We start from the raw sequence: 23,556 nt of genomic DNA, 5'->3' as shown, positions 1-23,556 counted from the left end.
GCGCCCCGCACCGGGGTTACGCCATCCCCCACTCCGGGCTGCGCCCCCCCCAGGAGGTGACCCCAGCGGGACGGCACCCCCCTGGGGGCTGCACCATCCCCCACTCAGGGTTGCGCCCCCCAGGAGGTGCCCCCACCCACAGGGCTGCGCCCCCCCTCCAATCCGGGACTGCCCCCTATCCACGGAGCGTGACCCCCCCCCCCACCGGGGTTACGCTATCCCCCACTCCGGGCTGCGCCCCCCGAGGAGGTGACCCCACCGGGACTGCACCACCTTTCCGGACATCGCGCCTTCCCCCGGGGCTGCCCCCACCTGAGCATCCGTGAGCCCTGCAGCCCCCCACGGCCCGCCATCGGGGGCTGGGGTAGCGAGCCGAGTCCCCGACCCGCGTGAGCGGCAAAGAAGCGGCCCCTCCGAAGTCGCTCCACACACTTTTAGGCGTTTTGGAGGCTTGTTTATTGTGACTGCGATAAGAATACGCAGGCTCCACCCTGGGAGTCACTTTTAAGTGTATTCGTGTCTAACCTAAAGCCACGCAGACCTGAGTCCTACACTGGACGACGGGCGATGACCAGGGTGAAGGCGGGCAGCCGCGAGCCACCGCGGTGGGACGCGGAACCCCGCCGCTCTTGCGCAGGCGCGTCCTCCGCGCCCGGTCCCGCCCCGCCCTCACAAGACGTGCGGAGGTGGGTGGGGCGGGGGAGCGCGGGGGGCGGAGCGTGGAGGGCGCGCGGGGGGCGGGGCGGAGGGCGCGCGGGGCGGGGGGAGCGCGCGCGCTGGGCGCGGGGGGCGGAGCGCGGGCCGTCGTGGGCTCTGAGGAGACAAAGCCGCGTCGGGGCCGCGGGGGGTGGGCCCTGGGCTCGGTGGCGCCCCCGCCCGCGGGGAGGGCTGCGCCGACCGCCGACGCCGCGGCCGCCTCGCCTCGCAACAGGTCGGCCGCCTTCCGGGAGCCTCGCTCTGCGCCGCCGCCCCCCGCTCCCGAGACCCGGGCGCCCCGCTCGGCTCGGGCCGCGGCTCCCATGCGGTTCGGGTCCAACATGATGCCGGTAAGCGCGCGGGCCGGCGGCTAGTCCCCAGGCCGCGGCCCCCTCTCCCATCCCCCACCCGCCCCCTCCCCCCCATCCCCCCGACCCCTGCGGGCAGGGAGCCGCCGACGCGCAACCGCCCAAACTTTCCTGGCGCGTCCGCCTGCGTCCTCACCCCGTGCGGGTCTCGCGCGTCGAGACTTGGGGCCCCCGGCTGTCGGGTGCTTTGTCTTTTTAAAAACTTTTTGTTGGGAGTGAAGCGGAGCCTGCTGAGGTCCGATTGCCTGTCGCTCCTGGTGTGCGAGGGCGCCCGCGCGGGGTTGGGGGGGTCGTCAGGTCGCTGGAGACCCGAGTGCCCGCGGCGCGTTCGGCCCTCGGCCCCCACCCCCCCCGGAGGCCCCCCCCTCCCCCCCCCGGAGGCCCCCAACCCCCCCCCCCCAGCCCCCGGCTCCTCGAGCTTCTGAACCCCCCGAGCCCCAGGCCCCCCGCCCCTTGCTCCCCCTCCTCTGAGCCTCGAACCGGCGGGTTCCCTGATCCCGCCCCTCCCCCTCTCCCAGACCCTGGAGGCCCCCGGCGGCCGCAGGGCTGACGCAGGAGCGCCGAGGCGCTTCCCTTCGGCTCCCGCGGGTTGGGTGGGGGGGCTGGGCTGCGGGCTCGTGCACGCGCCCCCCACCCCCACCCCCACCCCCAGGAGGTTGTGGTCGCGCCTCTCCCAGGGTCCAGGGGTCCTTTTGCGGTCCGCGGTGTTTTCCTAGGGCTTCCCGTGTTCAGACAAAGGAGCGGGCAACTTTCCACCGTCTGCGGAACGGAGCGACGGCGCGTTTCGGTCGTTCGCAGTTACGGGTGCAGAGTAGAAAATTCTGTGCCCCGGCTGCCCACCTGGGTCCTCACTTTTCGCTGCCTCGGCCGACTTAGTTCATTGCGCTTGGTAATTGACTTTCGACGGCTTTGGGATGCTGTTTTGGCCCGCGAGGATTCAAGGAATTAGAGTGTGCGCGGTGTCCTGCACCCTATTTTAGTTTAGTACCGGCTTATGAAGTCAGGTTTGTGATGTGAATGGACCATGGGGGAGGGTGAAGGAATTTGCAATTAAAATTTGTATCCTGGGATTTACGTTTTCCTTTCTTTGGAAGGGACTTCTGCAGTTGTCTCTGAATTTTCCTACAAATTAAGGAGCAAGACCAGTACTGGTTGTTGCAGGTGATTTCTTAAGGATGGTTTCACGGTATCCTTTGGGCTTTTTTAAAACTTGGGAGAGTTTTGGGGCGTCTGGGGGGCCCAGTGGGGTACGCCTCCATCTCTTGATCTCAACTCAGGTCTTGATCTAGGGTGGTGAGTTCGAGCCCCGTGCTGGGCATGAAGCCTGCTTAAAAACAAAACAGGAGACTTTCCCTTGTCGCAGCCGGACACCGGCTGACCAGTTTGTAAAGAGCTGCTGGCCCTGGAGGCTGGTACGGTTCTTCCCATCCATGCACACCAGCCTGGAGCCAGAGCCTCGGTGTTTGCTCAGCCCCCTTTGTGACCAGAACTACCTTCTTGTTTTGAAAAGTGATTCGTCTCCCGGTCTCACCATCTGTAAAGTGGGGACGATGGTAACACCAGCTCTCAGGGTGGTTGTGAGGAGCGGGGTCCCTGTTTCTGAAGCCCCAGCTTGGGGTAGGTGCTAGATAAGAGCTCGTGCAGGATTTGCACGACTGGCCACCTCAGACGTTTGTGGCCTGTGTGTCACGTAACCACGTGAAGCAGGTGTTCATTCAGTAACACCACTCTCTCTGTGTCTTTATCCTGTAATAGTTGGGGTGCCTGAAAATGAGCCTATTTTCTTAAATATATTTCTCCTCTCTGGCTTTTAATATACAGCACTTGGATTTTAATTTTAGCATTGAGCGAAGTTTTGCATTTTATCACTTAACCAGTTATTAAAAATCTTAACCCAATTTATTAGGACAAGCGTTGGGATTCATATGAACAGATGGATCGGCGCAGGATGTAGACCGTTGTCTTGATGTGCTTTTTTTGGTTGTGGTTAAATGTACATAACAAAAATTGCCCTTTTAACCATTTTTAAGTGTGTAGCTCTGTGGCATTAAGAACACATTCCATGCATTGCCTTTAAAGACATTCTGAAAATAACAGCTGGCTACTTAGACAGTGTTATATTAAAAGTGTACAGATAAATGTGTTTGTGTATTTTCTCACCAAATGGTAGAGAATCAAGTGACTTTCATGTGGGACATGAAGCGATAATTGGACGCAAAACCAGAAGGGGAAGGTGCATTTTAGTAGGCTAACTAAAAATAAGTAGGCAAACGCTGAGAGGGTAGGGGTAATGATAGGGTACAGCAGAGCAGGCGAGATCATTAACACTCATTTCCAGATACCCACCACAGTGTCTCTGATTCTCTGATAATTTCTACAACTTGGTAAGAAGAAACGGATTAATGTTTCATCCTTGACACTTTATTTTCCCTCATTGAAGAACGAATTGTTCGCAGGTTGAATGTCACTTTTTTTAAGTGAGCCATCGTCGTTGTATTTGGTTATCAGATAAAGATAATTTAAAAGCAAAATTTCTCAGCTATTTAAAATTGTATCGGATATCTTTTTTATACTTTCATTTTGGAAAGCATTACATTCAAAGAAAGCATATATTCAGAAATATTTCTATGAGAGAGGTTAGCTAACTCTGAAAGCATTCAGATATGACTTGATAAACATTTGTACCTGCTACCAAAATGGTAGATTAAAAAGAGCAAAAACCGGGGCGCCTGGGTGGCTCCGTCGGTTTAGGGGCCGACTTCGGCTCAGGTCATGATCTCGCGGTCCGTGAGTTCGAGCCCCGCGTCGGGCACTGTGCTGACAGCTCAGAGCCTGGAGCCTGTTTCAGATTCTGTGTCTCCCTCTCTCTGACCCTCCCCCATTCATGCTCTGTCTCTCTCTGTCTGAAAAATAAATAAATATTTAAAAAAAAAATTAAAAAAAAAAAAAGAGCAAAAACCAAAACTACACACAGAACCGCACACAGTATTCTGCAGAACCACATGGAGGGCCGGAGGACTCGAATGTGTCTCTGGTAGATATCCTCTCTCGGGCATGGATGTCCCGTGTCCCTGTGGCCAGCATGGGGGCCACCAGCCACCTGCAGCTTCAGCACTTGGCATGCGACTAATGGGACTGAAATTTTAAAAAGATTATTTAGTTTAAATATATCTAGATAGCTGATGTGCCTGGTGGCCACTGTGTGGGCAGGGCAGTCTGACAAGGTAGCACAGAGAAGAACTTCACCCTTGAGTGATGTATTTGCAGCTTCACGTTCCCGTTAATGCTTTAAAACCAAATAGTGATGGCCTGTTTACCCCTAATGACTTGGAAAATGTGTTTTCCAACTATTTGGTGTTCTCTTTGAACAAATCTCATCATACAGCCCTGCTGCAGATAATGTTTTCAAGAAAATGATTGCTTATTTTAAAAAGCTCAATTGACCTGATCATGGTTTAAGTCTTTTTTTTTTTTTAAGTTTATTTATTTATTTTGAGAGAGAGAGAGCGCGCACAGGTGTACGGGTGTGAGTCGGGGAGGGGCAGAGAGAGGGAGTGAAAATCCCGAGTAGGCTCCACGCTGTCAGCACAGAGCCCTATGCGGGACTCAAACTCCTGAACCGAGATCGTGACTTGAGCGGACATCAAGAGTCGGAGGCTTCACTGAAAGCTACCCAGGCGCCCTGATGATGATTTAAGTTTTAAATTTGTGACATTTTACCTTCCAGTGCTGCAGAGGTGTCCTCATTATTTCTAGTTGTTCCATGATGCTGCTGTAAGATAATATCTGATGGTCTGAGCTTCTGGTTTGGGGAGTCTAGCAAAAAAAAAAAAAATGGGCATGGGGCACCTGGGCGGCTCAGTTGGTTAAGCGTCCAACTCATGATTTCAGTTCAGGTCGTGATCACACGCGGTTCGTGGGATCCAGCTCTGCATGGGGCTCTATGCTGACATTGTGGAACCTGCTTGGGATTTTCTCTTTCTCTCTCTCAAGGTAAATTAAAAAAAAAAAAAAGTGAGCCAACTTCAGAGTTAAAAAAAAAATGGGTTCTTACAGTATCTCCTTTAGGAGTCTGACACCTGCTCAGTAGGATTTCTGTATTTCTATAGGAGACTGCACCTGGGGCACCTCACAGACCAAAGGCATGACTTCTGCTCAAATGCTTGTATTATTTTCATGTAAAAAAAGTCTTATTTGCACATATTTCCAAACTGAAATTAGGTGTTGAGATTAGAAAGGTTTCAAGTTCTAGCATTAGAACGTTGTATATGATTATACCTTGTGGTGAAAGAATTTCTTGTTGTTGAGTAAGCAAGCTTAGGTTTTATTCCAGAGTAAAGTTTAAGGTAGGTTCTCTGTCTTTATAGGATTGTAATTCTCAAAGGCTCTTAAACACATCCTCTGTTTTAAAAAATGTGGCAAAAGCCTCACATTTTATGTGCTATAGTGAGATTTGTTGCCTTATGACTTCTGCTGTATTAATTAAAAGCTCAAAAGCATTAAAATTTTTTTTTTTGTATTTTTATGTTTCAGGGGAACGTTTTAGACTTTAAAAAGAAACTGAGCACGAGCATACACCTGCTTGTATTTTAACAGCTGCAGAGAATTTATTTATCTAGAAGGGACATTTATCTGCAGGACCCAAAAACAGAGGGTCATTTAGTCATGCACTGCTTCCAGGAAGAGCTGTTTTCTCTCCCTCTTTGTGTCACCGTCCCCCAAAGGTAGAAAGTAGCAGCAGTAAAACACGATCTCTCTCTTCTGAAGCCTGTAAGGAATGCCGAGACTTTTATCGTCCGGTGACCTGTCAGGGTGTGTGGCAGGCGTTCCCTGAGTCTGTCCAAAGCCGACCTCACGCATCCTCGGCCCTGCCGGTGGGGGGGTGCCATCCTGGGCTGTGAACCTCTCACCAACTCCCACTACGTTATCAAAGGATAAGGAGAGTGGGAGAGAGAGTTTAGGAATCCAGAGTGTTCTTTTCAGCTCATGCCACTTAGTCAAGTCAAACATTATTTAAATACTTGCTTTTTGATGGTGTGCTATGGACTGAAGAGAGCATTTTTCTTTAATGAGTTGTAATTGAGAAAAGAAAACACAGGTGATAGTTTCTGAAATATTTACTTACTTTGGAGTGCCGAGTGAGACATTAAAATTTTACATTCTGTTGGGGAGAGCCAAGGAGAGGTTGTGGTCAGGAGGGGATCCCCGCAGAAGTACTGGGCCACACGGAGGCATAACTCCAAAAACTTTCTGTGTAAGGTCTCAGCAAAAGAAAGTTATTTCAGCGGAGAAACGCAAATTGTAAACATAGATCATCTGTAGGAAAAGTAGCTTCCCACAACTTGTGGTCATTTTGATTTTTTTCTACATAAAATATATCCAAAATCGAGTGATTTATTGGGATGCTAATAGGACTAGACATTCGTTGAAAATATTTATTGAGCCAGTAAATACTGAACTTTTACTTCTGAAATGCCTACCTCACTGGTTTCTCTAGAAACAGGTTTTTAACTTAGTACTACTTTAAGTTTCCAACATTTCAAATAAAAGCGTGTAAGATGCAAGTTGAGAAAAGCAGTAGAAAACCATAATGCATGAATTGTTGCAGGATTCCAGTTTAAAGTGCTCTCCAGTCGGAGCTGGGTGGGACAGCAGCGGAGAGGACACTTCCTGAGTGACGTGTGTCCTGGGCTCCTGCTTTTTCCCCCGGGACGGGAAGCAGCCTCTCCTGAGACTGCACAGTGCCCGCTGGTGTAGGCTGGCAATCCTGTCTGGTTTCTGTGCGACCATGGGGGTCACTTTCTCTTCAGGGTTCTGTAGACAGGGCTCCAAGGCGATGATGCCGATGATGCGGGGAAGGAAGGAAGGGTCGGGAGTGGCAGGCGGAGGGACGGGGACCTCCCAGCGCCTGCGAGAGAAGGGTCCCGGGTGGCACAGCAGTGACCTGCCCGGCACGGTGTCACCAGGAAGCCGAGATGGGTGCCGAGTGAGCAAGGAAGAGCGATTCAGCCCGGTGATGTGAGTTTATCGGAAGTAAACAAGGGACTGAATTTAGATGGAATCCCCTTAAATCATGGTGCTTCATTCTTCCCCATTTACCCATTGGTTGTATTTGGATGGCCACTCTGGGCCAGCTCCTGGTGAGAAAATACTTAGTAACCGTCTGCTGTGTGTGTGGGGCACTGGTGGGTGCAGGAAAGGGTACCCCACTTGCTGGGAGCTCCCCTTCCCTGAGCTAGTTTCGGGGTGGAAAATACGGAAGAGAAGGTGAGGCTGGGATTTCAGCAGGATAAGGTGGCCGGGATGGTCACTCTAGACTGGACGCGGGTTGGGCCGGGCCTGCTGAGACGGAGTGGAACCTGTCACCTAGTCAGAACCGCAGGCCTATGGAGCCTGTCACCTAGTCAGAACTGTGGGCCGCGTGCATAGGCCGAGTGGCCTGCAGGGAATGCAGTGCCCCTGAGGGGGGACAGCAGGGAGGGGCCGGCATCTCCTCGATGAGCACAGACCCCTGCGCTGCTGTGTGGAGAGTAGGTTGTGGAGGTGCGGGGAGGGGGGAAGGGGAGGAGTGGGGGGTGGAAGGTCCATGGACAGCTGCCTGGAATGGGGAAGAGCCACACCTTGTCACCCCAAGGGCCCAGCGCATAGTGTGAACTGGGCGGGAACTTGTCAACCTTAGGTAAAACTGGCAGGAATGTGTTTATTTGGAAATAACAACAGAATTGCAGGTTGGGGACAGGCTGGCTTTGGGACAACCATAGGCAGGTCCAACAAAGAGGAGAGGAACGTTATTTTATGGACAAAAAGGAAGTTGGGAGGGGTTGTTTTGAACCAAAGTCCACTGGAGAAGCAGTGGGGTTGAGGGTGATGGTGGTTTCTCAGTGGCTGAGCTGTGGGGGGGCGGGGGGATGCCCACACATCTTCCCCATGGGGCCTGGAATTCAGGATGCTTTCCTGTTGGGTCTGTAATTGACAGTTCTTCCTGTGATTGACCTTGAGCGGTACAGCTCCCCCTTCCAGGCTCCCCTTCTGCATCCAGAATCCGCTTTAGGGATGTTTCTCTGTATTAATCTTCACAACACTCAATTGACACATCTTGTCACCTGCTTGAATAACTTGCTCGGGTGGTACAGATGCGGAGAAGTGTCAGGGTGAGAGTGGAGACAGGACGGCCTGCCTGGGGTGGGGAACAGGGCCGGATGTAGTAAGGGGAGACCTCTCCGAACCCACAGGCTCCTCCCTGCGGGACCGAGGGGAAACCAGACTTCGTAGAAGAAGAAAGTTCTAAAGAGCTCAAGACGAGCCTACGTCTCTGTGGTTCTGTGAAACCGAGCGGGGCCAATCCGGTTTCCTGAGGAAGCCCTAACCTTGAAAACGTTTGACCACGGGACCACACCACCTGGATGGCTTCTGATGGTTTCACCTAAAAGTTCCTTTACCAGTTGTTTTTAATTCCAAGATGCTTCGTTTTATTGCCAGAGATACGTGTAGCCTGACATCTGGGAGATTACAGTCCGAGTTGTCGTAGTTCTACAGGGTGTCCTGCCATTGCTTCTCTGAACCACAGCAAGATGTGGAGGGTTTGTGATACGTGGGTAATTGTTAGTAACTTGCTGATTTCCAGAAAAGGGGCACTATTTTGGGTCACTTTCATTTTAAAGGCAGAAAAGTCTTTCCCCAGTACCTGTGGCTTGCTGCTCTCAGCAGCTGGAGACCTGGGTGTTGTGGCCAGTTCTTTCTGCTTTTCCTGTTTTTTAATGTTTATTTTTGAGAGAGAGAGAGAGGCAGCGTGAGCAGGGGAGGGGCAGAGAGAGGGAGAGACAGAATCCGAAGCAGGCTCCAGGGTCAGAGCTGTCAGCACAGAGTGCAGTGCAGGGCTCGAACTCCTCAACTCGCTGAAGTTGGATGCCTAACTGACTGAGGCACCCAGGCGCCCCTTCTGCTTTTCCATCCGCCCCTCCCCCCCCCCCCCCCCCCCCCCCCCCCCGCCGCGCCACCTGTGTCATGGGCCCTCTCCTGCGCTGTCACTCCGCTGCCTAGGCCCTCTCCTTGCCATCTTCGTCCCCGCCCTGCTCTCTGCCCCTTTAGTCTGTTCCACGCACTTCCTCCGTGTGGTTTTTCCTGAACCGAAGTCTGCGTCTTCCTTCTCCAGCATGCTCCAAGACTGATTTCTGTTACGGCATATGGGAGAAGCTCCCTCTGCAGAGACGGAGTGTCCGTCATCCAGCCCAGTGGGTTTCGGCCCTTTGGTGTCATCCGGACACTTCGTTCCAGGGTGTCAGGCCTCGCAGAGGAAGTGGTAGAGTCAGAACACCGAACAAGGCCGTGTCGGTCGTGCCGCCGCTCGCTGGCCTGCCTTCGGAATTGTGTTGTCCTCCTAAGATCCGCTCACACCTGGGGTGTGCTCCCCGGGGGGTCTGCGTGAGGACCGTGGGCAGGGCCGAGGCCAGCGTTCCTCTTGTCACAGCAGGCATACGCCGTCGTACGTTTCTGCCCATGACGCTCTGCTCCCCGTGACCGTGACCGTGCTGTAGCTGTGTGCGCGTGTGAGATGAGGCCCGTGCGCCGGGGCGTCCGCAGCATGCCTGTGCCTCACGGGCCGAGCGGTGACCCGTCCCTGCCTGTCCGTCCAACCTCACTCTGCCTGCACGGCCCAGCAGCCCCGGAGTGCAGTCGTCACCGCACGCCGCTGTGCTTGTGTGCTGTCTCTGCCCGGATGTTCCTCTTCCTGCTCGGCTCACTCCTGTCGGTTCCAGTTCAGCGGCACGGTGACAGGGTGGCCTGTCTCTGTCCCAGGACGCTGTGCGCACCCCGCGGGCGGTTCTCCCGTGCGTCCGCCTGTCGGCCCTGCGTACACCTGTGCGTTTTGGCACCCGGAGCGTGCTGGACTCTTGTGGGGACTTGGTGCACATCGTTCCGGCGATTGTCCTTGGGGACGCTAGTTCTCGCCCGCTTCGTATATGTCCATCGTTGGCTTGGCTTTGAGCTTCCTCAGGGTTCCCAGAGCTGACGTCTCGGAGGACAGAGTCGGAGGCGCTGGGGGGAGAACTGGAAGCAGTGGGTTGCTCGTGCTCCCGGTGTCCTGGTGGATCAGGAAGATCGTGTGCTCGGTGCGGAAGAGCAAAGAACAGGACGAGGAAGTGCCTTTACGTGCAGTGGCTGCGGTGCCCAGTTTAGAGGAGAGCATTGGCAGCGGCAGGGAAGGAGGGGTTGCAGGTGCGGAATGACGCAGTTCAGAGTTTAGTCCTCTTACTTTATTTGTTGTTTATGACGGATGGTGAGTACAGAGCGGCCTGGAGCGAGTGTACTTGGGGTTTGAAGTCTAAGTCTGGCGTCGGGCACGGTTGAAAAGGAGGGAACAGATTTTCCTTCTTTATCATTTTTGTTTTTAACTTTAGAGACCACAAATGGGGAAGGGGTAGAGGGGGAGGGGGAGAGAGAGAGAATCTTAGGCAGGCTCCATGCTCAATGTGGAGCCCGATGCGGGCCTTGAACTCGTGAATGGCGAGATCATGACCTGAGTCGAAGTCAAGAATTCAACACTCAACAGACTGAGCCACCTAGGCGCCCCTGGAACAGATTCCTCAAGTTACCCTCAAATAAGCAGAGTGCTCTGTTTCTTCTTAGAGACGGCGTCTGGCTTTGAGAAAGCTCACAGAAGTTGCACCGTGTGTTCGGGTAGTAGCTCACTCTTTTTTTTTTCTTTTTAAATGTTTCTTTCTTTATTTTGACAGAGAACCCCAAGCAGGCTCTGCTCTCTTAGTGCACAGCCCAAAGCGGGTCTGCATCTCATGACCATAAGATCATGACCTGAGCTGAAATCGAGAGTCGGATACTTGACCGGCTGAGCCCCCCCAGGCGCCCCGGAGCTCACTCTGGGTCGTGTTTTGCTCTCCTGCTGACTGCCGTGTGCCGTGGAGCTTCGCCTCTCTGACCCACAGTGTCCGTGCAGCTCAGCGAGCATGTTTGCGGTTTGTGATACTAAGATAGCAAGGTAGTTCGGGGGTGGAGGAAACCTTAGGGCCAAAGCCTCCGGTCCTAAAGGAATGTGTAGACCAGTGAGGCAGATAAGACAGGATACAAACAAGTGCAGTGTGAGTAGATGTTGGACAAAGAGAGTTTTCTTCTGGCTGGAGGGTGTGTGTGTGCGTGCGTGTGAGTGTGTGTGCGCGTGGAGGAGGAGGAGGAGCTGGAGGCACTTTTAAGGTCTCTGAATTATCCTAGAAGGATGGGGTGGCTTAGACGGTAGGGAACAGGGTGTAGGGAACAGCTGAGCTAATCTAGGGAGGTGAGTGAGGAAAATTGTGGGTGTTTAGATTTCTAATTTGATGATTTGAGGCTGTCACTTAAACTACGTTCCGTGAAATTTGGACTGTGCAGAGGTAAATGCCAGGGCACATGGAGGTGGTGTTTCCATAGTGTTATCAGGTTAGCTCCTGGCGCCGTGATCGTTCCCGACTCAGCCCTCGTGTGCGGCGTCTTCCCCTGGAGCGTCCTCGCCCCTGCTGGCTGTGACAGAGGTCATTCAGCAGTTGGGACTGGGAGGGCTCAGAACCAGGAGCTTCTCCAGAGGGACTCACGTTGGGAGGAGGACCAAGTCCCGGAGGTGACTGCTCTGTCGCTGCGGGTACGAAGTGGGGGTGTGATCTAACACCCGAGACCAGCGTGCAGCGTTCTGAGACCCTCTTTCTGTATGTAGAGAACATTTCTCCACAATAAAGTAGCCACTTCTACTTGTTTTATCGTTTTTTTCTGGCAGGGTGATCATCTCAGACAGTGACGGCGCTCTGGATGACACTCAGTGGGTCCTGAGTGTTCAGTGATTGGTATCGAGACTTCATGTGTTGTTGATTTCTAGATTCTATTCACTGGCTGTAGTGACCAAAAGAGTAAAAAAAAGACACCCAGTGATGATTTTATGATTTTGCTTTAAATAAGTCAGATTTGGCCTTAGAAACTGATGGACTGATTTTGAAACACACCATAAGAAAAAGCAGTGCGCTTAGCGTAGGTCTCAGTGTCGCCGGCCCTTGGTGGAGCCTGGGACATGTAGCTCCTGGAAATTGGGAGGTTTTAAAAAGCAGCTTTAGGGCCTTGAGGGTAAACTGCAGGCAGGAGTCCTCGCGGCTTTCACGGCAGCGGTGCTGACTCTGAACACGCAGGATGGTGGCCGGTCCGGGGTGGCCAGCCTGGGAGGGGGCGGGGCGGAAAACCCCAGGAGCCAGGGAGGCCCTGAGTCTCATTTCTGCCTGGGCCCGGTGTCTGGGTGCGTTTGAGAGGTTGAAGAAGCTTTGGCTGATGTTCCTTGTCTTAATCGAGTCCCCTCTCTAAGTGATCGTGTGGAGGGAGGTGTTTGTCTTGACCAGGTTACGGGAGGCCTGGTGGCAGTCTCTTCTGGAGGGTACTCGGGGGCCCTCCTCCAGGAGGGGTAGCGCACAGTGTAGAAGTGAGGTGACGGTTTCCGTTTCTCTCTGCACAGCTGAATATTAAAGCCCAAGCCATGCAGACCCTTCCCTGATCCTCCAGCCGGGAAGTCCTTAGCTGGCTGTCCTTCCGGCGAGTTTCCTGTGCGTTGTAAGGTCTGGGGAGGATTCATATCACCCCTTTTATAGGTCGTTCATTTTTCTCGAAAGGACATTTTTTTTCCGCTCGTATTCTTTTTTCTCTTCGGTAGACCTGAGGGATCTCAGTTTTGAGAAGTCAAAACTCGAAGGTGTTGGTGCAAAGCTTTGTTGCCTTTCGGTGACCAGGAGCATCTTCCGCTGCTGGTTCCTTTTTCTTTCTGTGGAACTTGACGTCGCTCTTTAAATCCCAGGAATAAACTTTAGCCTCTGGCACAAAGTTAATTTCTTGTAAATGCCGTAGCCGGTTTTTTTGTATTTCCTCTTGGGAAAGTCTTCCAAATTTTAATCGGAGATAATGCCTCCTTGAAGATGAATCATTCTTATGTAAATAGCAGAACATTATAGTCACAGCGAATACAAGTTCTCTAAAAAGGGAGCTCTTAAAAATAAGTCTGTGACCCATTCTTTTTAAACGAAAATTGTCTGGGACTTTGGATTTTTGGAAGGGCAAGTCTCCTTCAGACGTGACTTGGGCACGAATGGCTGTGCAGAGTGTGGAGGGCTGGGCGCCACTTAGTGTGAGGAGTGCGTGTCTTCTCCGGAACCTTCTTTCCTTTCAGATGGAGCACCTGACGAAGTAGATGCAAATAATGGTCACGGTTGCATTTTTAATGAAGTGTTTTCACATTCTTTCATCACAGTGTATGTTAAGGGTACTTTTCAACTGAAATTACCGTGAAAATATATTAACGTTGAGATTGTAAAAATATTAAAGTGACATCTATCCCTTTTCTCCTAATCAGTGATTTTGTTTATTCCATACAAGCCAGTTTGTATGTATGTGTAATTTAAGTGCTTATAATCCACAACTTGACGTGTTTCTATTTGGTAACTTTATTTTCACCGCTGACCCCGTATTCATAGTAGTTGGTCGCTGGATCATAATCCTTCCAGCAAAGGTATTTAAACTTACTTTCTATGTCGCTGGATATTTAGTTTTCCAAATTACTGTTCATGGATCTAACACCGTAGGGAAAATCTTCAGGCATTTAGAACTTTTCTTCGTTTCAGTTATTTCTTTGGGATGCATTACCGGATGTAAGGTCGTGAGGTATACATAATTCTATGGCTTTTGACACATGACCATTTTACTTTCCAAAAGGGTTTTGACAGTGTATGTACAGTGCCATCATCATGTCAGGGGTGAACCGCTGTCCTACAGTCTCATCTCTGTCGGATCTTTTAATCAAATTATGAATTTAATGGTCGTAAGTGGTACTTCATTGTTGTAATTTATTTAAAACCATTATGTTCTCCCAGGGATTGCCATTCGTGTTACCTCATGTCCTCCGTCTGTTGTGTCCTCTGCTCTGATAGAGTTTATTGTTCATTGAATAATCTCTTTGTGGCTCATCTGATGAAAAGTGAAGTTCCTGATTGACGGGTTGGGCAGGTTGGGCAGGTTGGAAAGAAGTCAGCATGTCTCTGCCCCTGAGAGGGGCTGGTCTGGGGTTGGCTTCTCCCGTCTCCCACGTTGTCCACCGCGGCGGTTCACGGCCCTGGCGCTGTAAGGTGCATCTGCGAGGGCTCACGGGCCTCCTTGACCTGGTTGGTGCTGCACACTTCGTGATGAACGTGGGTCACCTCCGAGGCTCCAGGAGGTGCAGCTCCGCCTGTAGCTGGGGTTGGCCAGAGCGGTCAGGATGGGGGAGCGGCTTCTGAGGGCCCCATTTCTCTTGCTTCCCTGTGGGGAAGGGTGTGATGAAGTTATTTCCGTGTTCTTGAAAATACAGTGTTTTACCAACGTGTCGGGAAAAGATGGTATATTTGGAAGTAAGTTTACTATAGATTACTTTTTATTCTTATAATTTCCATTAATTTGTGCATCTGCTGAAACGTCAGTGTGTCTCCAGTCATGTTCAGTTTTTTAATTTCTGAATTTACATGTTACCTTCAGTCTCCTCCATCTAGCTTAGTAGTAAATTGCTGTCTCCTGTTTCCACGTGCAAATTTTGTCTCCCTTAGATTTTATATCTTACATAGTGTGAGAAATGAGCCCACCGACCCATTCAAGGGGGGGAAGCGGAGCCTCGGAGCACAGTGAAACGAGGCTTTAACGAAAGTTCTTGCAAGAGCAGGTGTCTGCCGCGGACAGGCACACCCAGGGCTGTTACAGCAGACAGTTTATCCCCGAGCGGGACGCTGCACCTCTGGCTCCTCATTGGCTGATACTGCAGAGGTTACAGCCTTCCCCGGAAGTCGCCTGTGCCCACGGAAGGCGAAAAGTAGTCTGATTGGGACAAGCGTACGTTCCTTGAGGTGACACAGAGACTTCAGTTCTTTGGCACATGCTCGTTGCAAAGCCTGTGAAAATAAGCCCAGGAAACGGAGGGGAAGAGCCAGGAAGTGAAGTTTCTAGGGGTTTGGGACTCCATTGTGGGGAGGGGGAGGGTGTCACACACATTTCCCATGGGTCGTAAACCTATTGTTTACTGGACAGCACAGCTTTTATTCGGTATTTCCGAAAATTAATCATCTCATTTCTCACAATCCTCTTTGCTAAGTTGATTCCCTTTTCATTTATAGGCTATTTTGGGCACAAGACACAGACATTTGTTTCTTAAGAGGAATCTTACGCCCGAGGGGTTTGCTGTGGTCAGAAGCTCCCACCCAGCATTGTTCTAGAATATGTGTGCTTTGTTTTATTTTTTCCCCCCACTCAGGGACCTCAGGGCCTAACCTTTTCCCTCTCTGCCTACTGAACTCCATCTTTTCTGTCATATTCCCCCCTTTGAACATGTGACTCCTAACTGCCATTAGGAATTGGGACAACCCACCTTAACTGCTTCCTGCTAGAAGGGGGGCGGTGACAGGGGTACGGCAGTCAGGGCAGGTTCAGAGGTCGATCCAGAGGTTCAAAATAACGGGAGGGCATCAGGAATGTCTGGGCTAGTAGAATTTTCTTATTTTTCTGGCGTATGCAGTGGCTTCTACAAATGACATGAAAAAAGAATATTAGACCAGCAAGCGTTACTATTCCAAATGCAATGCCTCCTAGGGAGGAGGTCACACCATGGGAAGTAGCCATCCAGAGAGTCCCTGACGTGTGTGGTCAGGTTTTTTTTGTTTTTTTTGTTTTAAATTTAACTAGCTTTTCCTCCCTCTTCCACATTTATTTGGATCTTTTGATATTATTGCTTAGAATAATTAAGCATTTGAACTAGTTTTTGGTTCTCGATCCTCAATCTTCCTTTGGCCATCCGGTTTCCATAGGAATAGCTCCACAAGGAGTATTTAACTTTACCTCGAGGAAAGATTGATCTTCGATATCCAGATTACTCTAAGTTCAGGCAGTTGTTTATCCGTCCTGGAGCTAGCAGCACTGTCGTCCCTAATTCAGTCAAGTGTCCCTTTCTAGCAAGGGAGTGGGGCTGTCTGACATTATCAAAAAGAATGTGGAAAAAAAAAATCTCTCCACATGCACCCTGGGGGCAGAGAGAAAAATTTAGTCATACGTTTTCTAGAAACGCGTCTAACTGTTAACGCTGTGTTTGGATGGTTGGCCTGGAGTGGAAAGGAGGACAGAAAAGGCGGCTCCAGAGTCAAGAAGGAACTCAATTCCTTCTATTTCCAGAGTTACCCGAGGCTCTGGGTTTCCAGTGGACAGTTGGTTCAGGGGAGCCACCATGATGAGCCCCCCAGGACCCATCCATTCCCTTCAGGGACACGGGTTATCTGAGCTCTGGCAGATTGAGATCCCCGAGGGCATGCAGATCTCCAGTGACTGTCTCCACACAAGGGGCACAGCTTACGGGGTTTCCACTTCTGTTGTCCCCTCTGAGAACATTCTTGTTTCCAGTGCCCTGAATGGCCACGTAAGTGGCACTTGGTGCCAGGACCTCGGTCGGGAAGTCTGATCTGACATAGTACGCAAGGTCGCGATGAAGGCCTTAGATTTTTCTTTTTAAGCCTCCTTTCCTGTTCCGGATTCTCCTCTTGATCTCGGTTGTAGTAGATCCACTTGTTAGCTCATAAGAGCTCCTCCAGGGTCCCTTCCGGGCCAACAGCCAATTTTTGCAGCTTCCTTCGAATATCTGGGGCTGGTTGAGTGACAGATCTGTCCATTAAAATCATCTCAGCTTCAGGGGGTCTCGGCTAAATATAGCCGTATTTTAACCTTTAACCTTTCCAGGAAGGCTCTCGTCCTGTGTCTGTAAAATAGCGACCGACTTAGCATAATTTAAGGGTTTCACCTCAGACGTCCTTTAATTTCTCCAACATACAAGCTTGGAAATGGTAGTGATACAGTTCCCCAGTGGGATTATCATAGTTCCAAATTAGGATGTTGGGGCAGAACTGCCTGAACCCCAGTAGGGAACTGGGAGTTCTTGAAGGACCTCCAGCCCCATGGTAATTAAGGAGCTCCTCGTCCCCATATCTCTCAGCAGCTGCCAGAACACCACACTTCCCTGTCTCATTAAGAGTCTGATTCAACAAAAGCATTGTATCTTTCCAGGTCAACTCAGGAACATAACTAATATTCTGAAAAGTCTCTATATACCTATGAGGGTCATCAGAAAACGTACCTATTCTTTTATCTGTCTTAAATCTTGCAATGAAGAAGGTACTTGTAATCTTATGGTGGTGCCTCCCTGTGTCCCCCACTTCCTGCACCCTAGCTTCTTGTAGGGGAAACACGCCTGTTACACTACGGGGAGGGCCTGGGTAAGGTGGGCAGCAGGGAGCAAAAGTGCACGGTTTTTAAGTCTGGATATGTAGATTGAGGACCTGAGCAGGGGGAGGTGGAGGTGGAAGTCTTCCCCTCTCCTGTCTCTGGTCTGCTGTGGGTGCAGCAAGGCGCCCTTAGTTCCCTCCTTTCATTGTTGTGAGCCCTTGGAAAGGGTTGCCAGTAGGCCGGGATCGACCTTGTACGTCCCTCGATTTTCTCTAAGGCTCCAAACACACTGAACCTAGGGACTTCTCCCTGTTTCCCTTCACGTTTGCAAAACAGGTCACACTGTAGGATAGCATTATAATTGATAACTTCCCCCTGGCGGCCAGGTTTCTTCCTCCAGTTTGTATCAGGGCCAGGCCTCGGTGCAAAAGAAAAGGAGTCCCTTTTTCTGTAGGGTTTGTGGATCAAAACCATGCCAGGTTTTCAGAATGCATCCTAAAGGGGTATTGGCCTTGGTTGGGGAATTGCCCATCTATAGGAAGGAGGAGGAAAAGGTGGCCTTCATCTCAGTTTCCTATAGCTGGCCAGGAGAGGCCTCATCTTTTGACCCTGTTGGCCAGGAGAAGCCTCATCTCCTGCCCCTGCGTTTTGGCTGTTTGACTGGTAACAGAAAGCCCTACTTTCTGTCAGTCTTGTGCAGAGAGCAGTGGCTCCTACCCAGGCTTGACTCTGCCTCCGAGAGCTGATCTGTCTTCCCCAGTTTCTCCTCCATGCTGTATCCCGCCTACAGGACGTTGGGGGTATGGACTGTGACCAAGCAAGACTCCCCTTGGTTGTAGGATGCACTGGTTTTCTTTTGGCCCGACAGTAATTTACATATCGATAGTTGGCTGTTGAGGAGGGGTTAAAAGGGCCAAGGTCTTTAAAAGGGCCAAGGTCTGTTCCCCTGCCTTTTTCAGCAGTGCCCTGGTAAACGTGTTCCAGCCATGTGGATATGCATTTTCGGCATACACTGGGCTAAGTGTAGCAAAATGGCCCCATGAATCCCAGTAAAAGCCCTTTGTCCGTCCCCCATGTCGTTCTAGTATGCTGGAGGAAAGGGATTATGCTCTCTGAGACTGAGGACATGTGGGATCTTCTTTAGTCCCCAAGGACTCTCCCTTGGGATGCCTTTTAACCCACTGGAATCCATTCAGATTGCAAGATCTAAAAACAAAACAAGATGAAACTGATCTTTTTTTGTAATACTGGCCTCAGTTCTCCTTAGGAGATGAGGAAAAATGGCCCATTAACGGGACACTGCATTTTAATACAAATCTCTTCTGTAAGAAGTAGGGCAAGTGGACTGAGGTACCTCGTGTCCAGGCTTTCTGGCCTTCAATAGGGCCCAGAACTGAGGGCCTTTTGCAGACTGTGTTTGCCCAAATGTGCTGGCCAGTAAACTCCTTCCTGATACTGGATGATTGTCTGAAAAGGCCTCCGAATAAACCCAGGTTGTCTCCGGAGGCCTCGCGGTGCTGTGTCTGCGTCCTCCGCTCGGGGTCTGTGGTCCGGTCCCTCTCTGCTTGTCCTCCCAGAGGCTCCAGAGTGCCACATGGGGGGGGGGGCTGCGGGGTCAGTTCTCAAGCTCTGAGTTCGTTGGGCTTCGTTTGAAACACTCTCTCGACTTGGTTGCTGGGCCTCACACTCCTTGGGGTAGTTTCTGTTTCCTTGGTGGCGCCTCAGTCCTTGGCGGAGCGCTTGCCCGCTGTCGGGGGTGGGTGTCTGCAGGTCACGGGGCCAGCTCCAGGCACAGCCCTCGGTGCTCCTCAGTGTCTGGCCCCTCAGGCCTCGTGTCCTCTCGCCCCAGGCAGGTGGTCGTGTGTGTGTGTGTGTGTGTGTGTGTGTGTGTGTGTGTGTGTGTGTGTGTTGCAGCCTCCTTGGCCAGTCCCTGTGTCTGGTAGGCAGCTCCCCTTTGACCCCGATGGTCCGGTCCGTGGGCGCTCCCCTGCCGGCCCCCTCCTCCCCTCCTTGAGGCTCTCCGGGTGCTGAGACCTCACATCCAGGCTCCCGCCCCTGCCCCGCGTTCACATCCCGCCCCTGCGCCGTGCCTCCTGGTGAGCACATCTCCTGGCCCAGCCTTCAGATCTGTCCGCGTCTAGCCGTTTTCACCACCCTTGCTGTTCCCTGCCGCTCGGGTCACCGTCCATTGCAGGTGCTGCGTGTCCCCTGTGTCTGTTCACATAGTAGCCAGAATGATTTAAGTGACGTCACTTCGCCTCCCTGTTGGGAATCCTCCGATGACCTCTTGTTAAAAAAGAGAAATGGAGATACAATTCACATACCGCCACTCTGAGTGTGCCCTGCAGGGGTTTCTTTCCACCTGTTGTGCAACTGGCACACTAATTCCAGAGCATTTTCGTCACGCCTAGAGAGGCCCTGTAGCTGTCAGTGGTCCCTCACCGCGACCCTGGCCACCACTGGCGCCTCTGCCTCCAGTGGGCTCTCCACTGGAGTCCACATTCCTTGCTCTGGCCTTTGAATGGTGGTTTCCAGTCACGCGCAGACCCTCGGCCCCCTGCCCGGTTCCACGCAGGCGCTGGGGGTGCAGCCCTGCAGCCCGTGGCGGACAGCCCTCTGTCCACACCCTGGCATGAGGACCAGCGGCCTCATTGGTTCCTCTGTCCTTTGCTCTCTCTACGCTGACCCTGCTCTGCCCTGGGTGTGACCCAGCCCTTCCTCCAGGCCCTTGGGCTCCCTTTCCCCTTAGATGGCTGCAGACTGGGACCGCGCAGATGCGTGTGGATTGGAGGATTGTGGTCCTGAGCCCCTCCAGGTTCACTCTGCGTCCTCCTTCCTGCCCTGTGCTCCCAGAGGTGGGGGTCCCTCTCCGCACGGCCCCCTCTGTTTTGAATTTTGTGCTATGTGCTGTGTTCGCTGTTTATTTTATTATTTTTTAAAATTTTTTTGTTTTTTAAAATTTACATCCAAATTAGCATATAGTGAAACAGTGATTTCAGGAGTAGATTCCTTAGTGCCCCTTACTCATTTAGCCCATCCCCCCTCCCAAAACCCCTCCAGCAACCCTCAGTTTGTTCTCCATATTTAAGAGTCTCTTCTGTTTTGTTCCCCTTCCTGTTTTTATATTATTTTTGTTTCCCTTCCCTTATGTTCATCTGTTTTCTTTCTTAAAGTCCTCCTATGAGTGAAATCATATGATTTTTGTCTTTCTCTGACTAATTTCACTTAGCATAATACCCTCCAATTCCATCCCCATAGTTGCAAGTGGCAAGGTTTCATTCTTTTTGATTGTCGAGTAATACTCCATTGTGTGTGTGTATATACACATATATACACACATATGTGTATACATATATACATGTATATACACACATGTGTATACATATATGTATACATGTATGTGTGTATATACATGTATATACCACATTTTCTTTATCCATTCATCCATCAATAGACATCTGGGCTCTTTCCATACTTTGGCTATTGTTGATAGTGCTGCTATAAAATGGGGGTGCCTTCAAAACGTGTCCCTTCGAAACAGCATACCTGTATCCCGTGGATAAATGCCTAGTAGTGCAATTGCTGGGTCGTAGGGTAGTTCTCTTTTTAGTTTTTTGAGGAATCTCCATACTGTTTTCCAGAGTGGCTGCACCAGCTTGCATTCCCACCAACAATGCAAAAGAGACCCTCTTTCTCCACATCCTCGCCAACATCTGTTGTTGCCTGAGTTGTTCATGTTAGCCATTCTGACAGGTGTCAGGTGGTATCTCATTGTGGTTTTGATCTGTATTTCCCTGATGGTGAGTAATGTTGAGCATTTTTTCATGTGTCGGTTGGCCATCAGGATGTCTTTGGAGAAGTGTCTATTCATGGCTTTTGCCCATTTCTTCACTGGGTTATTTGTTTTTGGGGTGTTGAGTTTGATAAGTTCTTTATAAATTTTGGATACTAACCCTTTATCTGATATGTCATCTGTAAATATCTTCTCCCATTCTGTCGGTTGCGTTTTAGTTTTGCTGATTGTTTCCTTCCCTGTGCAGAAGCTTTTTATTTTGATGAGGTCCCGGTAGTTCCTTTTTGTTTTTGTTTCCCTTGCCTCTGAGTGTTCGCTGTTTATTAAAGGTGGTTTCCACCTGAGGACTTAGTTTGTTCACTCGATGGCCTGTAAGTACTGAACGAATGGGAAGGATGTTGAAGACGTAAGCTGGCTGGCGTGGTGTACGCTATGGAGGTGACGGCGGATGGACACTCCCTCGTCTCCGTCCGGCATCGTGTCCAGCTGTGCTGTCCGAGGTGGCTCTGCGACATGCAGGACCAGCTCCAGGGTTCATCCGTTCATACGCCACTGCTGCGTGCTTGGTGCGCACCAGGCCCCGTGCAGGGTGCTGAGGGTGCAGCATTGACCGTCAGAATGCCGGCCCGTGTGGAGCTGACCCTCTGGAAGGGAAGATGGAGAGAGCAAAGTTAAGTAAATATAATGTGCGCTACGTTAGTGACTATGCCAAGGAGAGCACAAAGCAGGGAGTATGTGCGCGGGTGGTGTTGGGATTTTCTGGAAGGGTGGCCAGGGAAGGCCTCACTGGGAAAGCAACATTTGAGTGCAGACCTGAGGGGGGCGGAGGGGGGGCAGCTTGGTGGGCTGCAGACGGAAGGGCAGGTGCACAGGCCCCCAGGACCCGGCATGCGTGCTGCGTGGGAGGGTCACGGACACGGGGCAATGGGGGGTGCTGGAAAGGTAACGGGGGCAGCTGCTGGTGTGCGCAGGTCACAAGTCAGCTAATCCACACAAACTTCCCACCTGATGCAGCCACAGCCGCAAAGCCCTGCTTCCTCCTCCCGAATTTACTCTGTATCCACAGAGTTGGGGGGTTCACACGCAGCACTACACCCCCCCCCACCCCCCCATTTTGTCACCAGATCTGGTCCTGTCTACGGAATCTCTCCTTATGCACTGCCCTCATTCAGGCCCTCACTTGGTGCCTGAACTGCTACCTGCGGCTTGCAGGCTGCTGTAGAGAGCTGTCCTGAGCCGTTTGGGTGCCGGAGACTCTTACTTTGAAGGGGAGGACCGAGATTCAGTGATGTGATTTCCCTAAGGCGGTCTAACTAATTATTAACAGAGCTGGGGGTAGAGCCCAGACCTCCTGCCCAGGAGTCTGGAGCAGTGCCACCCGGTTCTCGGCCGAGGACTTCGGGACACCTGCTGTAGTCCGTACCCCAGAGGACCTCTTTGCACGTGGTAGGTAGACGTGGGGTTGGCCTCTGCACTCGCCCCTCACGCCAGGGCTGTGGCTCTTCGGGGTTGGTAACCTGCAACAGCCTCTCGTCATTCTTACTTGTGATCCTGCTTAAAGTAAACAAAGCTGTTGTTTCCCAGATAGTAAAGTTTGGGTGATGGCGCATAGAGCATTTCCCAGTTTTCCTGGTATTTTCCTGCCGTAGGCCGCAGCCTTAAGGGTAAGGCTGGATCGGAAGAGCAGAGTTGACTGTCATTTTAGTGGCCAGGCGGGTCCTTTCCGTGAGTCCTCTTTGTTTATGAAGAGAAAACAGTGCCTGCTCCGGCTCTCAGGGTTGACGTGAGTCTCTGAGGTCCCACAGGGGGACGCGGGCCGGGCCGGGCGCCGGGACCTGTCGCAGCCCCCGGTGTGCCTAGGGCACAGACTGCCCACAGAATGTTCCTGCAGTTTAACGGACACCTTAAGCCCGTTGTTTACGGTAAAAGCGTTCCTGTTTTCGAGGCGCTCAGGTTCAGGGAGAGCATTGGTGTGGGGAACGCTGCCGAGTGCCAGCTCCGTTACTGTCATCTGCCCCGGTGATTCTGTCTAGGCTGCGTGGGTGTGCGTTCACGGGCTGCCTTTCTGGCCGGGTGAGGCCTGGAACCATGTGTCTTTATTAATAGAGCTCGTTGGGGTGTGAAAACCGGATAGAGTTAGCTTGGAAGCTTCTCAGCTCATCCTGGGAGAGGGTGCAGGATTTTTCACGTCGTACGTATTGTTGCAACGGTGCCCACTGTTGGAACGTTTCTGGGTTACCTGCTCGTCCGCTCTGGTCTTCCGGGTTACTTTGCACGTGCACGTGCTCCTGTGCGTTGAGAGCTTGGACTGTCCGAAGGGGGGGACTGTGCCCTGCAGAGGACACGGGCGGGGCGAAGGAGGGGCTGCAGGGTGCCCGGGGAGTGCGTCCTGCCGTGCGTGTGCCCTGTCCCGACCCAGCCCTCGTGGCGTCCTGCGCTGCCTTCTTGCAGGGAAACGTG

General features: G+C 51.8%; 1 protein-coding gene across 3 annotated transcripts in view; it reads left to right on the top strand.

Moving 5' to 3' along the window:
* The first annotated feature begins 834 nt into the window (after positions 1-834).
* TP53BP2 (tumor protein p53 binding protein 2) overlaps positions 835-23,556 on the top strand; it is a 53,165-nt gene continuing 30,443 nt past the window's right edge. For 2 of the 3 annotated variants that reach the window (XM_042976866.1, XM_042976864.1), the window contains exon 1: positions 835-1,046. In XM_042976866.1, coding sequence (XP_042832800.1) covers positions 1,020-1,046 — 27 coding nt within the window. In that variant the 5' untranslated portion in view covers positions 835-1,019. The remainder of the gene's footprint in view (positions 1,047-23,556) is intronic. The other variant, XM_042976865.1, reaches the window with a different exon arrangement.

The sequence above is a fragment of the Panthera tigris genome, chromosome F3 (genome assembly GCF_018350195.1).
Source record: "Panthera tigris isolate Pti1 chromosome F3, P.tigris_Pti1_mat1.1, whole genome shotgun sequence".
Taxonomy (NCBI): Eukaryota; Metazoa; Chordata; class Mammalia; order Carnivora; family Felidae; genus Panthera; species Panthera tigris.
Note: the sequence above shows the minus strand (reverse complement) of the source record. Positions and strands in the feature narration are given on the sequence as shown.